This window comes from Caenorhabditis remanei, chromosome III, assembly GCF_010183535.1.
Source record: "Caenorhabditis remanei strain PX506 chromosome III, whole genome shotgun sequence".
Taxonomy (NCBI): domain Eukaryota; kingdom Metazoa; phylum Nematoda; class Chromadorea; order Rhabditida; family Rhabditidae; genus Caenorhabditis; species Caenorhabditis remanei.
The window spans coordinates 12,936,867-12,951,750 of NC_071330.1; the positions used below are offsets into that span (position 1 = coordinate 12,936,867).

General features: G+C 39.9%; 2 protein-coding genes across 2 annotated transcripts; one reads left to right on the forward strand and one right to left on the reverse strand.

Moving 5' to 3' along the window:
• Positions 1-4,374: 4,374 nt before the first annotated feature.
• GCK72_011110 (uncharacterized protein) lies at positions 4,375-11,986 on the forward strand (the record flags this gene model as incomplete). The annotated part of the gene is made up of 5 exons (XM_053728225.1): positions 4,375-4,999; positions 8,134-8,356; positions 9,243-9,498; positions 10,453-10,839; positions 11,693-11,986. 5 exons carry the CDS (start codon positions 4,375-4,377, stop codon positions 11,984-11,986), a joined length of 1,785 nt encoding a protein of 594 aa, XP_053587802.1.
• On the reverse strand, positions 11,824-14,588 carry GCK72_011111 (uncharacterized protein; the record flags this gene model as incomplete). The annotated part of the gene is made up of 4 exons (XM_053728226.1): positions 11,824-11,982; positions 13,673-13,863; positions 13,913-14,245; positions 14,570-14,588. 4 exons carry the CDS (start codon positions 14,586-14,588, stop codon positions 11,824-11,826), a joined length of 702 nt encoding a protein of 233 aa, XP_053587803.1.
• Positions 14,589-14,884: the final 296 nt, after the last annotated feature.

Here is a 14,884-nt window from a genome sequence, read left to right on the forward strand (position 1 = left end):
GTCCAGAGGTCTGTCTGTCTGTCCGGATGTCCCTTTCGAGAAAAACGCGTCAAAGGTACGCCAGACGCAACCCTAGTGACATCCGGATTCCCAGACACACAGACAGATATCACTCTATCTGTGCGTCCAATCTTCCGGATGTCTTCAAACCGAAAAACGCGTCAAAGACACGCCAGATTTCAATTTTAGCCGTTTTCCGGAACAAAAATCTCGAATTTCGTCAAGAAAATCTCCAGATGTCGCCCCCTGGAATTCAAATTTTCGATCATTTTTCTTTTTTTCTCGAAATTTCCCGAAAAAAAACCGATTCCGTCGCAATCTGTCACAAGTTCCTTTCTGTTTCTATAATTTTTATAAATATATTCACACACACACACGTAGAGAGACTTATGGACTCTTTTCGAGCGCTGTCGAAAAGGCGATTATTCAAATTTTTATTCCACTCAAAACTCTGTTTTATTTCAATTCCAAACGACGAAAATTTGGACTTTTCGCAGAATGTTGAAAGTGCGCTCTATTGAGAATAAGTTTTTTGTGGAGTGTCGGTGGAGCACGATTGCATATTAGTTTGGCGGCACAGTTGTTACAACTGCGCTCTACCGAAATGAACAATTTTCTTTGGTTTCGGTAGAGCGCGGTTGTACTCTATAAAATTCAGTCGAAATTTTTTCAAACGCGCTCTATCGGACTCCAGGAGACACTCCCCGAGAGCGCAATTATCAGTAGAGCGCGTTTGCTTCGATGACCTCTGCTCACTCTTTTTGCCACGTAATTTTCGAAACAAAAAACAAACAATTTTTTTTAAAATAGTTTTATTGGCGCCAAAACGTCTCCTCCTCGCTTTTTTTTTCAATTTTTTCGAAAATGTTCGTTTTGTTTCGAAACGCGCTGCGTTCTCTTTTTCTTCTTCGATTCTGAGTCATCTTTTGCCAAAAAACACTCATTTTCTCCATTTTCTTTCTTTCTTTTCCCCATTTTTTGTTCAGTTAACTGTTAAAATCACGTTTCGTATGTCGGAGATCAGTTTTCGGAGGGAAAAACTACGGAAAATGACGTATTTTTGGCGAAAATTGAGGGAAAATTACGGTTTTTTTTAAAAGAGTTTTAGCACAGTCTTCTCTGAGATTTTTCAGTAAAACCTACTTTTTTTGTTTCAAAATTTGAACGTCTGGAGCGCCGTTGACGCGTCTCAGTCTTCTGCCTGTCTGATATATTGTCCAGATTTTCGGATTCCTGAATTTCGGGGGAAATTCGAGATTTTTGTACCAAAAAAAACTACAAAAACCGCAAAAAATTGCAATCTGGCGTGTCTTAGACGCGTTTTGAAGACATTCGGACGAGCGGATGCACAGATAGAGTGTGTCTGGGAGTCCGGATTCCACTAGGTGTTGATCTGGCCCACCTTTGACGCGTTTTTGATAGAAATGGACATCCGGACAGACAGACAGACCGTCTATCTGTGCATTTGAGAGTCCGGATGTCTTTAAAAAATTTCGAGATCCATCTGGTGCACCTTTGACGCGTTTTTGATAAAATCGCGGATATCTGGATTCCCGGATACACAGATAGACTCTTATTTCATCTAAATTTTGAGGAATAGGCTAGGAATCAGGCTGGCGCTACTTTGACGCGTTTCTGAGGAAATTAGGACATCTGGATTTTTGAATACACAGATGGAGAATTTGGCGTAAAAATTGTTTGTTTTTTTCCAAATTTTTAAAGATAAAACTCAAATTTTCACTGAAATTCACTTTTTTTGCAAAAAAAGTTTCCAAATTTTTAAAAATTTCCTTCTGTTTCTGTATTTTGACAGCGTCGCTTTCTGAACTTTCTGACAGTCTGCGTCTCTTTCTCTCTTTCCCCAATAAGTACTTTTTTCATCTTTCCAATCACTCTTCTCTTATCTCCTCGAAACAGTCCTCTATTCCCTTCAGAATCACCAATCAACCCATGTGACTGTCCGTGTTTCCATCCCTTATTCAGTGATAACCTCTCTCTGTTTTCTCTGCGTCTCTCTCTCTCTCTCCGTTTAAAGATAGGAGATGGAGGAGATGGAGGAGGAGGACAGTGTCATTGACCAGCACTCACACACACTATCATCCATCCATCCATTCACAATCTCTTCTCTACTTTCCTCTCTTTTCCTCGTTGTGATTCTGATAAAATATGTGGAGAGACGAAATTGTGATATCCCCCCTTTTTTTCTAGTTATTATGTTGGTTTTGTTGGAATTTTTTTAGGCGAAAAATTGAGTTTTTAAAGGTTTTTTTTCTCATAGAATTGACATTCAAATGGTTATATTAAGGCTTTAGGCTTGAAAAAGCGAAAAATTCTCGGTGTTTCAAAATTTTCCGTCTGTGTATCCGAAAACGCGTCAAAAGAACGCCAGACTGATCCCTAAAGGCATTTGGACATTATTCCTCAAATTTCGATGAAATATGAGTCTTTCTGTGTAGCCGAAAATCCAGATGTCCGCAATTTCATCAAAAACGCGTCAAAGGCGCTCCAGATGGATCTCGAGATTTCCTAAAGACATCCGGACTCTCGGATGCACAGATAGACTCATCAAAAGTGTGTCCGGATGTCCATTTCTATCAAAAACGCGTCAAAGGTACGCCAGATCAACACCTAGTGGCATCCGGACTCCCAGACACACTCTATCTGTGCATCCGCTCGTCCGAATGTCTTCAAAACGCGTCTAAGACGCGCCAGATTGCAATTTTTTCACCATCCTACCGACATCTGGACTCTCGGATGCACAGCTAGACACAACAAAATGATACCTACAGATTTCCGACTATTTTTCATCTGAGAATTCAGAATTTTAGTCTGATTTAGGTTTTTTGATAGTTTTCTCTTTCTCATGATGTTTAGTTTTTCCCAGTGCTGAAATCTTGGAATACAGTAAGATGGTCGTCTTTTTAGCGTGTTTTCCACTGATTTTAGCCCTATTTTTCATCAGAAAACTTGCAATTTTCTGCTTTTCAACTGTAACATAATCTAGGTTTCATATTTTCTAGACCAGAAAATTTTAAAAACGATTTTGCTATTTACAAGTAAAGTTTTTCGAAAATTGCAATTTCTGTTCTGAAAAATCGCCCAGCCGCAAGTATGATTCTGACGTGTTTACAACTCGCAAATGTTTGTCATTTCCCTTCACTTTTCCTGATATAATCTTTAAAGAATTCCCCTAATTCTCTTTTCTTAACTTTTACCACGTTTCTCTCTCTAATTTCTTTCTGTGTTGATTAGTTCTCTCTGAAAGAACTGATAAAATGAATTCTGAATTCCAATCAGAGAGGGGGTTTCCGTTTTCACTTTGTCTCTCTCTTTCCACAATCATCACAATTTGTGTATCTTTTTCTCTAATCGACTCTCTCTCTCTCTCTTTTCCCCCCGCAAAAAAAACTGATAACGGTTCAATAGAAAAGAAAATGTTGGTCAACCAACTCACATGATTTTTGACCTTTTTTCACCCGCGGAAAATTGAGAAAATTGAGATTTTCTTGTTGAAATTCGAGATTTTTGTGCCGGAAAACGGCTAAAAATTGCATTCTGGCGTGTCTTAGACGCGTTTTTCGACGATCGGCTGCACAGATTGATATCTGTCTGTGTGTCTGGGAGTCCGGATGTCATTGGCCGTTGATCTGGCGTACCTTTGACACGTTTTGCTCAAACGGGGCATCCGGACAGACAGACAGTCTATCTGTGCATCTGAGAGTCTAGATGTCTTTAGGATATTTCTAGATCCATCTGGTGCGCCTTTGACGCGTTTTTGATGGAATTGCGGATATCTGGATTTTCGGAGACACAGATAGACTCGTATTTCATTGAAATTTTGAGTTTAGGGATCAGTCTAGCGCTCCTTTGACGCGTTTCCGAGGAAATGTGGACATCTGGATGTTTGGATACACAGACGGAACATTTCTGTCGGTTTTTTTTTTTCAAATATCACTGAAATTCACTTTTTTTTTTGCAAAAAAAATTCCAAGTTTTTTACTGAAAAACCTCTGTGTGTCTGTTTTTCCAGAAATGGTAAGATTTTTTTCTAAAATTTGGAAAAAAAACTCAATTTCTCCTTTTTTTTTAGTTTCAAAAACTGAAATTTCGAAGTTTCTAACAAAAACTGTCTCCGATCTTCTCTCTGCGTCTCTCTCTCTCTCTGCGTCTCTCTCTTCCATATCTCAACTTATGAATTCAGAAACCTCCTCCTCTAGTTGATGTCGCATCAAATATTTGTCGCAGCACACGGTACAACTTGAATCACTTCTTCTTCTTCTACCTCTCTCACCACGTCTTCTACGGATTCTGTGATCTACCTCCTCTCGCTCTCGTGGCACTTCTTCTCTAGTCCTGGAGCGTTTTCGTATCCAGATGGTCGCCAAACGGAATTCACCATCACCTGGAATTTCGACTGGCGGATCATCTTCTTCATCAAATAATAATAATAATAATGGAAATTCACATCATCATCCACCAATCGGCGATCTCGTCATCTCTGTCGACGAGGAGCCGACGACAGCTCCGCCCACTTCGAAGCCCCCAAAGAAGAGTGGATTCTTCAAATCGGCGAAGACAAAAGCCACTGGGACACTCCGTCGAACTCTATTCGGACGGAGCACAAAGCGTCGGGCGAAAGACGCGGAGACGATTAATGAAGTTGACGGTGAAGAGGAGGAGGACGAAGACTTCACCCAAGATAATTATGATACGGTGAAGTCACTGCCCGCCTCTGGACACTATGGAAAATCACGTGTCGGCAACACGTCGCATACGAAATTGCAAGATTTGGCTGATGAGATACGGTCACGTCATCTGAAAATGGGATCGGAGCCACCGGCGGCACCGAAACCCCCAGTTATCATATTCCGTGTCCCCAGGAAACACGCCAACTCGATGTCATCACTACGGATATCTCCGGGTGCTGGGAACGGAGTCATCAAAGCGCCACTCTCGGATCCGGTCTTTGATTTTTACACGTGGCATACTTCTGAATCTGGTTAGTTGATCTCTCATCTGAATCCCTTTTACAGGCGTCACTATTCTCATCGTTCGATTCGATGTCGATTGGCGGCACCACTGTGTCGGATATTAACGCCATTTTCTTTGGTATGCAGATGGTTTGGAATTGTGTGGAGCTGGAAATTGGCTAAAAAATTATGGAAAATGAGCGATTTTGAGCAAAAAAATAGAGCTGAAAATTACGGTTTTTGTCAGAGTTTTAGGAAATTTTAATGAATTTTGAAAGATTTTGAGCAAAAAATTAGGGAAAATAGACAATTTTTAGACCTGTTATTGATTTTGAGCCAAAAATCGAGAAGAAATGAGATTTCTCTGAAATTTGAAAATTAGAGCTGAAAATTACGGTTTTTATCAAGATTAGAGCTATTTTTGCTGAAATTTCATGGAATTTTGAGAGATTTTCAGCATGAAATTACAGAAAAAGATACTTTTTAGGTCAATTTTGATTTATTCTCAACCATTTTGAGCGAAATTTAAGCCAAACTAGCTGAAAATAGCTTTAACAATCATTGAAAATGAGCGATTTTGATAGAAAAATAGAGGAGAAATCGGATTTTTCCGAATTTCATCCATTTTTTATTCGAAAATTCGAAAATTAGAGATGAAAATTGCAATTTTTGTGAGAATTAGAGCTGTTTTACTGAAATTTTAGGAGTTTTTTGAGATTTTCAGTCAACTTTGTGATTGATTCTCAACGATTTTGAGCGAAATTTGAGAAAAAGCTCGCTGAAAATATTTTTTCTTAAAAAATGAGTGTTTTTAAGACAGAAATAGACAATTTTTAATATATTTATCACATAAATCCAAAAATAGCTGTCTTATCCGATGTTTTCGAGCAAAAACATCATTTTTATAGTGATTTTATTATAGGAAGCATAGAAATTCACCCTTGGTGGCCTAGAATACCAAATCTAGGCCACCCAAGTCTAGAGCTTCTAGAAAAGTATAATCATGACTAAGTAGGGTTACGGTATGCGTCTTTAAACTGGATTACTGTAGTTTTCGTGGTGGGACCCTTGATGGTCAATATTTAGGTTTCTAGGTACAAATTTCAGCGAAAATTCTTGGAATTTTTGAGGTTTTCTCTCAGAATTTTCAGACATTAAGAGACACTTTCTCTAGTGATCAACCAAAGGCCAACAGCCCATAGAACACATCGGCCAAACGCGATTAGCCTATTTGGTTTTTTGATATTATGGGTCCCTATGATGACCGTATGAAAAAACCGTACAGCTTTTTAGGCTCCGCCCCCTTTGACATATAGAAAAAAATCGGGGGAGTGAAAAAATTAATTTTTTCCCTTCAACTGATATCTGAAAAAAAAGTTCAGAAATGAGTTTTAAACGTGTCTTTGAACATTTTTTGTGTTGACAATTTTTGAAAAATCTTTTGGCATCAATCAGAAAAAATGGATTTTTGGAAAAAATGAACAGTTTTTTGCATACCCCCAACATTTTTTTCATTAGGTTGAAAAAGTTTTTTATTGCAGTTTGATTGTCTTTAGACCGTCCAACTTTGTGCCAATTTTTATCCCGAAATTCCGCGACCTTTTTTTTCTATAAGCAAAAGTGTGTGTTTTTTCACGAAATTTTCACGTACCCCCCCTCCATGGTGAAAAAAGTGAAAGTCTCAATATTTTAGGAAACTTCGTATATAACTTCACCTAACAGTAATTAAAAGGATCACCAAGTATGAAACCATATAATACATTTCTTCTGAAGTTATGAGACCTCAAAAACGCAATATCACTATTTTCAGATGGAGCAGTAAAAATCAGATATTTTTCAAACTTTCATCAATTTATTACTTCCAATATTATTTGATTTTGCATTTTACATAGGTTTTCATTAATTTTCTGAGAAAGAAAATTATCAGTCACGTTTTTCTCTGCTCGATGATTTTTGAACTTTTTAATATTTATGTATCCTTTCTACGGGAACTTTTTCTGGGCAGTGAAATTGTTCAAACTCAAGATTCCACATTATTGCAAAATGACATTACTATTAAAAATAACATAGCAATGATATAAGCATAAAATTCAATAGTTTACAGTCGGTGATTAATGTGAAAAAGTGTTGCAATGTCATTATGCTTCCTTGTTTTGCAACGTAGTTTTCTGATGTTTTTAGACTATATTTTTATTTCGGTTACTAGTATATTTTAATTCTGAACTTTTATAAAAATGTATTTAGACTTTGGCACTCCAGGCATCTCCACATTGATAGGATACAGAAATATCAAAAAGTTCAAAAATCATCAAGCAGAGAAAAACGTGACTGGTAATTTTCTTTCTTAGAAAATTAATGAAAACCTATGTAAAATGCAAAATCAAATAATATTGGAAGTAATAAATTGATGAAAGTTTGAAAAATATCTGATTTTTACTGCTCCATCTGAAAATAGTGATTTTGAGTTTTTGAGGTCTCATAACTTCAGAAGAGAAGCATTATATGTTTTCATACTCGGTGAACATATCAATTATTGTTAGTTAAACTCATATACAAAGTTTCTTGAAATTTTCAGACTTTCACTTTTTTCACCATGGAGGGGGGTACGTGAAAATTTCGTGAAAAAACACACATTTTTGCTTATAGAAAAAAAAGGTCGCGGAATTTCGCGATCAAAATTGGCACAAAGTTGGACGGTCTAAAGACAATCAAACTGCAATAAAAAACTTTTTTAACCTAATGAAAAAAATTTTGGGGGTATGCAAAAAACTGTTCATTTTTTCCAAAAATCCATTTTTCTGATTGATGCCAAAAGATTTTTCAAAAATTGTCAACACAAAAAATGTTCAAAGACACGTTTAAAACTCATTTCTGAACTTTTTTTTCAGATATCAGTTGAAGGGAAAAAATTAATTTTTTCACTCCCCCGATTTTTTTCTATATGTCAAAGGGGGCGGAGCCTAAAAAACTGTACGGTTTTTCATAAGGTCATCATAGGGACCCATAATATCAAAAAACCAAATAGGCTAATCGCGTTTGGCCGATGTGTTCTATGGGCAATTCGAGAAATACTGACATTGTCTCTTAATCAGTTTTCAGATACCCCCTCTTTCCCATCTCCCACCTCATCACCGCCCCTTTCTTCAATTATCTCTATTTTCAGACAACCACGACGCCGTGTACTCTCTATTCATGAAAGCTCACAAATGCTACGATTTGATTCCGACATCATCGAAATTGGTCGTATTCGACACTCATCTTCCCGTCCGAAAAGCATTCTACGCTCTCGTCTATAACGGAGTACGCGCCGCCCCTTTGTGGGATACCGACAATCAGAGATTCACCGGAATGCTCACAATCACCGATTTCATCAAGATTTTGTGCAAGTGAGTTGGTTAAATAATGCGGCAACGGCGCGCCAGAATCTTGAGAAAAACATCGAACAGATAGTTGTCTGAAAAACGCGTCAATGGTGCCCCAGGGTCATCCGGATTTACGGACACACAGATCGACTTTTTTCAATCCGGATGTAAATTCTTAAAACGCGCCTAAGACGCCCCAGACAGGTTCAAGACGCGCCTAAGACGCCCCAGCCAAGTCACAGACTCTTTCAGCTAAAAATCTTGAAAAACGCGCCAGAGGTGTTCCAGGGACATCCGGACTTACTGAAACAGAGATAGGCTTTTTTCAATCCGGATGTGAACTCTTAAAACGCGCCTAAGACGCCCCAGCCTGAGGTTTTTGGTCAAAAACGCGCCAAACGCACCCCAGACTGTTCCAAATGGTCAATGTTCAGATATTTGAGTATATTTCTGAATTTCTTTACGACTCGACTGGCGCGCGTTTGACGCATTAAAAAAATTCTGGTCGTCCGGATGATATATACACAACGCGGCAACTGCGCGCCAGGGGCAAGAATCTTGAAAAAATCTGAAAATCCTACTAGGACATATATTTGCCTTGAAAACGCGCCAGAGTGCACCAGACATATGAAATAGTTGGACATCCGGACTTACGGAAACACAGATAGGCCCGGAATCGATGTCTAGTCTATGAAAAAGCGCCAAACGTACCCCAGACAGGCATAATCGCTCAGGAAAGCGGAACTCCTTTTTGGTCAAAAAAACGCGCCCAAGACGCCCCAGACAAGTCCGAAAACGCGCCTAACAAGCAAGTCTTTCTGAATTTCTTTTCGTCTGGCGCGCCTTTGACGCATTTCAAACATTCTGAACATGAGCGAATTCTTCTAAAATCCTCACGCTTTTTTTGCAGACACTACGACAAAGGAGACAACGCCGAACGTATCCGAGCTCTCGAAGATCAACAAATCAGTCATTGGAGAGATCAATTCGAGATGGACGGAACGCTCCGCCCATTCGTCTACATCGACCCGAATGAGTCATTGCATCGAGCCGTCGAGATTCTATGCGAATCGAAAGTGCACCGTTTGCCAGTTTTGGATAGAAAGACTGGAAATATCACGTATATACTCACACACAAACGAATTATGAAGTTCTTGTCGCTTTATGTAAGTTTTTGGGGGGGGGGGGGGCGAAAAATGGTTGGAAATGACCAAAAATCGTCTGAAAGTGACTGAAAATGGCTGAAATCGGCTGAAAATAAGCTGAAAATCACTCAAAACGGGGGAAATTTGGTTTTCTGAACGAGCAGACGCACAGACAGACTCTCTGGGGACATCCGGACATGCGGACAAACAGAAAGACGAATTGAAGCCGTCATTTGTGTGTCCAGATGTCCAAAACCTCCGTCGAACTTGTTGTCGGTCTGTGTGTCTCCGTGTCCGTATAAGTGTAAAAAGCGCCAGACTGTCTTTTTTTTCTGAGATTGCCCCAAATTTATCGGACATCCGGACAAACATTTGCCGCCGTAATCTGTGTGTCCGGATGTCCAAACTGTGATATTCGATGTTTTGAAAACGCGTCAAAGGTGCACCAGCTTTGCCATTTTGAAAAAAAATTGTTCAGAGAACAGTTTTTATAATCAAAGTTACGGATATCTGGACATCCGGACACGCAGACACACAGTTGGATACATAATCTCTGTGTCCGGATGTACCAAATTTGAAAACGCGTCTAAGGCGCACCAGAAGACATCCGGACATCCAGAATGTCTCAATCTGTGTGTCTGTCTGTCCCGGATGTCCATTTCGAGCAAGACGCGTCAAAGGTACACCAGATGGAACCCTTCGGACATCCGGAATCACAGACATATAGACAGATATCAGTCTATCTGTACATCCGATCTTCCGGATGTCTTCTAGCCCACGAAAAACGCGCCTAAGACACGCCAGAATTCAATTTTGAGCCGTTTTGGTCGTTTTTCGGCCCAAAAATCTCGGATTTCAACAAACAATCTCAAATTTTTCACCCTAAATTTCATTTATTTTCTGTAAAATCTCGAATTTCGAAAAACGCGCCCACGACACCCCAGCCTCTTCTCAATCCAATCCATATATTTGCAGATGCGTGACTTGCCCCGCCCATCATTCATGTCGTGTACTCCACGTGAACTCGGAATCGGTGCATGGGGAGACATTCTGTGTTGTCACATCGACACGCCCATCCACGACGCCTTGGAATTATTCTTGAAGAATCGAGTGTCCGCCCTTCCGTTGATCGACGAGAACGGCCGTGTCGTCGACATTTATGCAAAGTTCGATGTGATCAGTCTGGCCGCTGAGAATTCGTATGATAAGTTGGATTGTACCGTCCAAGAGGCACTCAAACACCGTTCCGAATGGTTCGAAGGAGTTCAGACTTGTATCGAGACGGATTCGTTGTTCCAAGTACTCGAGGCCATCGTCAAAGCGGAAGTTCATCGATTGATTGTCACGGATCAGGATAAGAAAGTACGTGGACAAACAGACACTACAGACAGACATTTAGGGAGCGATTAGGACATCCGGACACACAGACAGACTACAAAAAGCACAAATTTTGAGCCAAAAACGGTCTGTTGGTGTGTGTCTGATTGTCCAGAATCAGCCCAAAAAATATCTTTAAAAAGCGTCCGAGGCACGCCAGACAGACAAATAATCTGAAATTTGTCCATTTTGACATCAGTTTTCAGGACAAACAGACATACAGACAGATATTTAGAGAGAGAGAGAGATTAAGGACATCCGGACTTCCGGACAAACAGACATAAAAAGGCGTCAGAGGCACGACAGCTGACGTCTTTCTGTATCAGTGGATACCCGGATGTCCGGAAAAAGTATATTTTCGCGTCGAAGGCGCGCCAGATTAGTTTTTACTAACTGAAACGCGTCAGAGATGCGCCAATCACTCAAAATGGACTTCTGGACGAACAGACATTAGGACAGACAATAAAACGCGTCAACGGCGCGCCAGCCGACAAAAAGACATTCGGAAGACTTTCTGGACATCCGGATATATGGATACACAGATGGATATCAAATACCAGTTCATTTGTGCATCCGATCGTCCGGATGTCTTGAAACCGTCGAAAAACGCGTCTAAGACACGCCAGATTGCAATTTTTGGTCGTTTTCCGGCACAAAAATCTCGAATTTCCCAAGAAATTCAGGAATTCGGAAATGACGCGTCAACGGCACGCCAGACATTTTGGAAATCCTGATATATGGATACACAGACAGACGGACAGACTTAAAAATTTCAGATTTTTCCGATTTTCACATTGAAAAATCTCGAATTTCAACAAGAAAATCAAATTTTTTGCAGGTTGTCGGCGTCGTCTCCCTATCGGATATTCTGAAATATCTCGTCCTGGATCCATGTCAAAAACCACCATCAGCCACCACTACACCGGCCGCCGCCGCCGGTCCCCCATCTCGAAATGCGTCTGGAACATCTCAAGGAGGCATTTCGACGGATAGTCCACCGAATAGCATTCCAGAAGGCGTCGAAATTGATGAAGACGACGAAGAAGACGTGACGGATCCACCACCACCGACAACGTCTTCTGATGCTCCCACGTCATCTGCTTCGGCGACGGTGGCGACGTCAAAAGCCTAGATTACTGTAGATTCCATTGACTCCGCCCCTTATTATTATTATTTATAAGCTCCGCCCCCTTTTGTCTTCTTGTCGAGTGCCTAACACTTGACCATGTATAAGCCACGCCCCTTTATGTGCAAGCTCCGCCCACCCACTTCTCCTATTTTGTAGATTTGTAGATTTTCCCCTCTTCTCGACCAAATCTCGCAAATTTTCATGTACATAGATGAAAATTCCTTTTCTCTCCTCAATTTACCCATATTTCTGGCTCCGCCCACTTTTTTTGGCTCCGCCCACTTTTTGGTTTGAATTTTTTTCGTTTTTTTTTCTATTCACCCATCCATCCATCCACACACCCCAATCTAAAACGGATATTTTTCTATTTTTTAAAACGGGAAACCCCACGAATTTATTTTTTTTCTTGTTTTCTTTTTTTTGTTATTTTCCTCTTCTATTTCGCTCACACAAATTACTTGGCACCGTGCCAAGGCTCCCCGCCCCGCCCCTTTTTTGTCCGTTGTGTTCTTATTAATAGTTGTCATTCGTTTATAAGCCCCGCCCCTCCCCCACTCTCAGTTTCCACGCCCACTCTCCCAATTCTATAATATCATTTGAAACAATCCCTGTAACAAAAAAAAAGAAGACATACAAACCCGCCCGACGATTTTGCACTGAGAAAACACCAATAAATATATATGGGTTTCGCATTTTTTATTTTATTTTCACAGAAGAAAAGGATTTCAGAAATTTTCTCAATGGAGCGCACTTGCAGAGCTGGTCGTGTACTCCGCGTGGACAAGTGGAATCAGCATTATAGAGTACAGTAACCGGGCCTCACAATCAGTCAAAAAGCGTTATTTATTTTTGAAACTCTTATTTTTAACCACTATTCAGCGGATCTCACTTTTTTGAAAATTTACCTGAAATCAAAAAAAAACAAACAGTTTGTACCAACCACCAAAGTTTATTGGAAGAAAATAAAACAAAATTTAAAAAATAACAAGAGAATACTTTGCTCTCTCAAGACGATGCACAATACGAGAGCATTCAAAAATAATGTTCCGTTCTCCATCACCCTCAATTTACTGAAAATTTCTAACAGGACCCTGAGTGTCCCTGAATGTTCACGTTATGATTTCTATCTTTCCAGGTTTCAGTTTTGGTGAAAAGGTTCTTTAGCTTTTTTGTAGCCCACATCTTCACCTTTCCATAACATTTTGAATTTTATAAAAACCTTCAAAATGAACAAAGTTACATTGTCTCAAAGTGACCCGACCAAAAAAAATGAAACTGTTCGCTGGAAATGAGTTTGTTGCCACTAAAACATACAGTGTTGTTCTAGTTTTGGTATAGCCCATCTTTGGTAAAAACATCGCTGAGAATCTCGCGTTTCACTCAGGGTCATTCCCTTTTATGTAATCTCCAACAAGAAGTTCGGCTCAATAGGCAAAGAATGGTCCCAACCGCAAAGAATGGAGCCTTAAAATTGATACGAAAAAAGGTCCCAAGATTTTGCACTTAGTTAATTTCTTGTTTCTCTAGGCTTAGTAAACGCCCAGGAATACTTCAAAAAACAGTGCGGAGTTGCTAAACTTAATATTTATTCGGATCGAATATAAAACAAAAAAAGTTCGGATGGTTAAATAAACAGATGGTTAAAATAAACAGCACAAAATAACTTATCAATAATTTTTTTTTGAAGACTTCTTTCTTGGCGACTTTCTCGGACTGGAGCGAGATCGGGCCGGGGACACTGGGGAAGTGGGGGGTCGGTTGGAGAGGAAGATAGGGAGGAAGGAGATAGCAGCAGAGTGGTGATCTGTTCAATTTGTCCTTCGGTAGCGTGAATTGGAGCACTGGAGTAGAAGTGGTAGTGACGGGGTCTATCTCATCGCCTGCAATTTTAATAATAACTGTAACTTTCCTGTTAACTCAGGTTCTTACCAATATCCTGGTCGTAATCCTCAAATCCATTTTCATTAACAGGCCCTTCTACTTCTTCTACTTTTTCTTCATATTGATCCTCTTCCATTCCGTTTTCTTCACCATCATCCTCATTAGCATCATTATTTTCCCCATAATCATCTTCGTTTCTTTGGTCCATTTCTTCAATTTCATTCTCGTCTTTTTCGTTTTCGAAGTCATCTCCTTCGTCGTCCTCTCCATTTCCACCACCTTCCTGCATGTCGTCTTGCATGAAATCGTCGCCTTCTCCGTTTTCAGGATATTCTTCCTCTTCGTAAACCTTCTCTTCTTCATCTAACAAGACGTCGTCATCTTAAAAGGGACCATTCTTTGCCTATTGAGCCAAAAGTTCTTCAGCATGATTACGAGGAAGAGATAACCTTCTGAACCATCACTTCTCATCAGTAACTGAAAGTACCAAAATACTTTTCTTGATTTCGATAAACAATCAACGAATCACTGACACTTTGCCAAACTTGATTCGTTCTGTTTTTGGATTCGTTTTTGGATTCGTCAGCGGAACCGGATGTTCAGGGATATACTGATGACGATCTTGTTCTGTCATCTTGGTTAACTCCAATTTTGCCAAGGAAACCAGCGACGAAAAGAAGAAAAAGTAGTCTGCTATGTACTGACCACAATTCCAAAACGACATCCTGAGGAATTTTGAATTCTGATTTGAATCGTAGGCGTGTAGAAACAATGTGAACACCATCCAGTTTCCGTAGATCTTCGGTACTATTGTCTTTCATTGTTTTCAGTATGACATCAGGTGTCATGTCCATTCGTCCCAGAATTGAGAACTTAAAGGAGGACTGCATTTATAATTTTCAGACGTCTAAGCTTACCTTATCTCAATCCATTCAATAGACAATAAAAAAGGAATACAATTATTAATTCTCAAAAAATCAGAACACAAGGGGGTCGACCAGCCATTCCGATAGGCAGTCA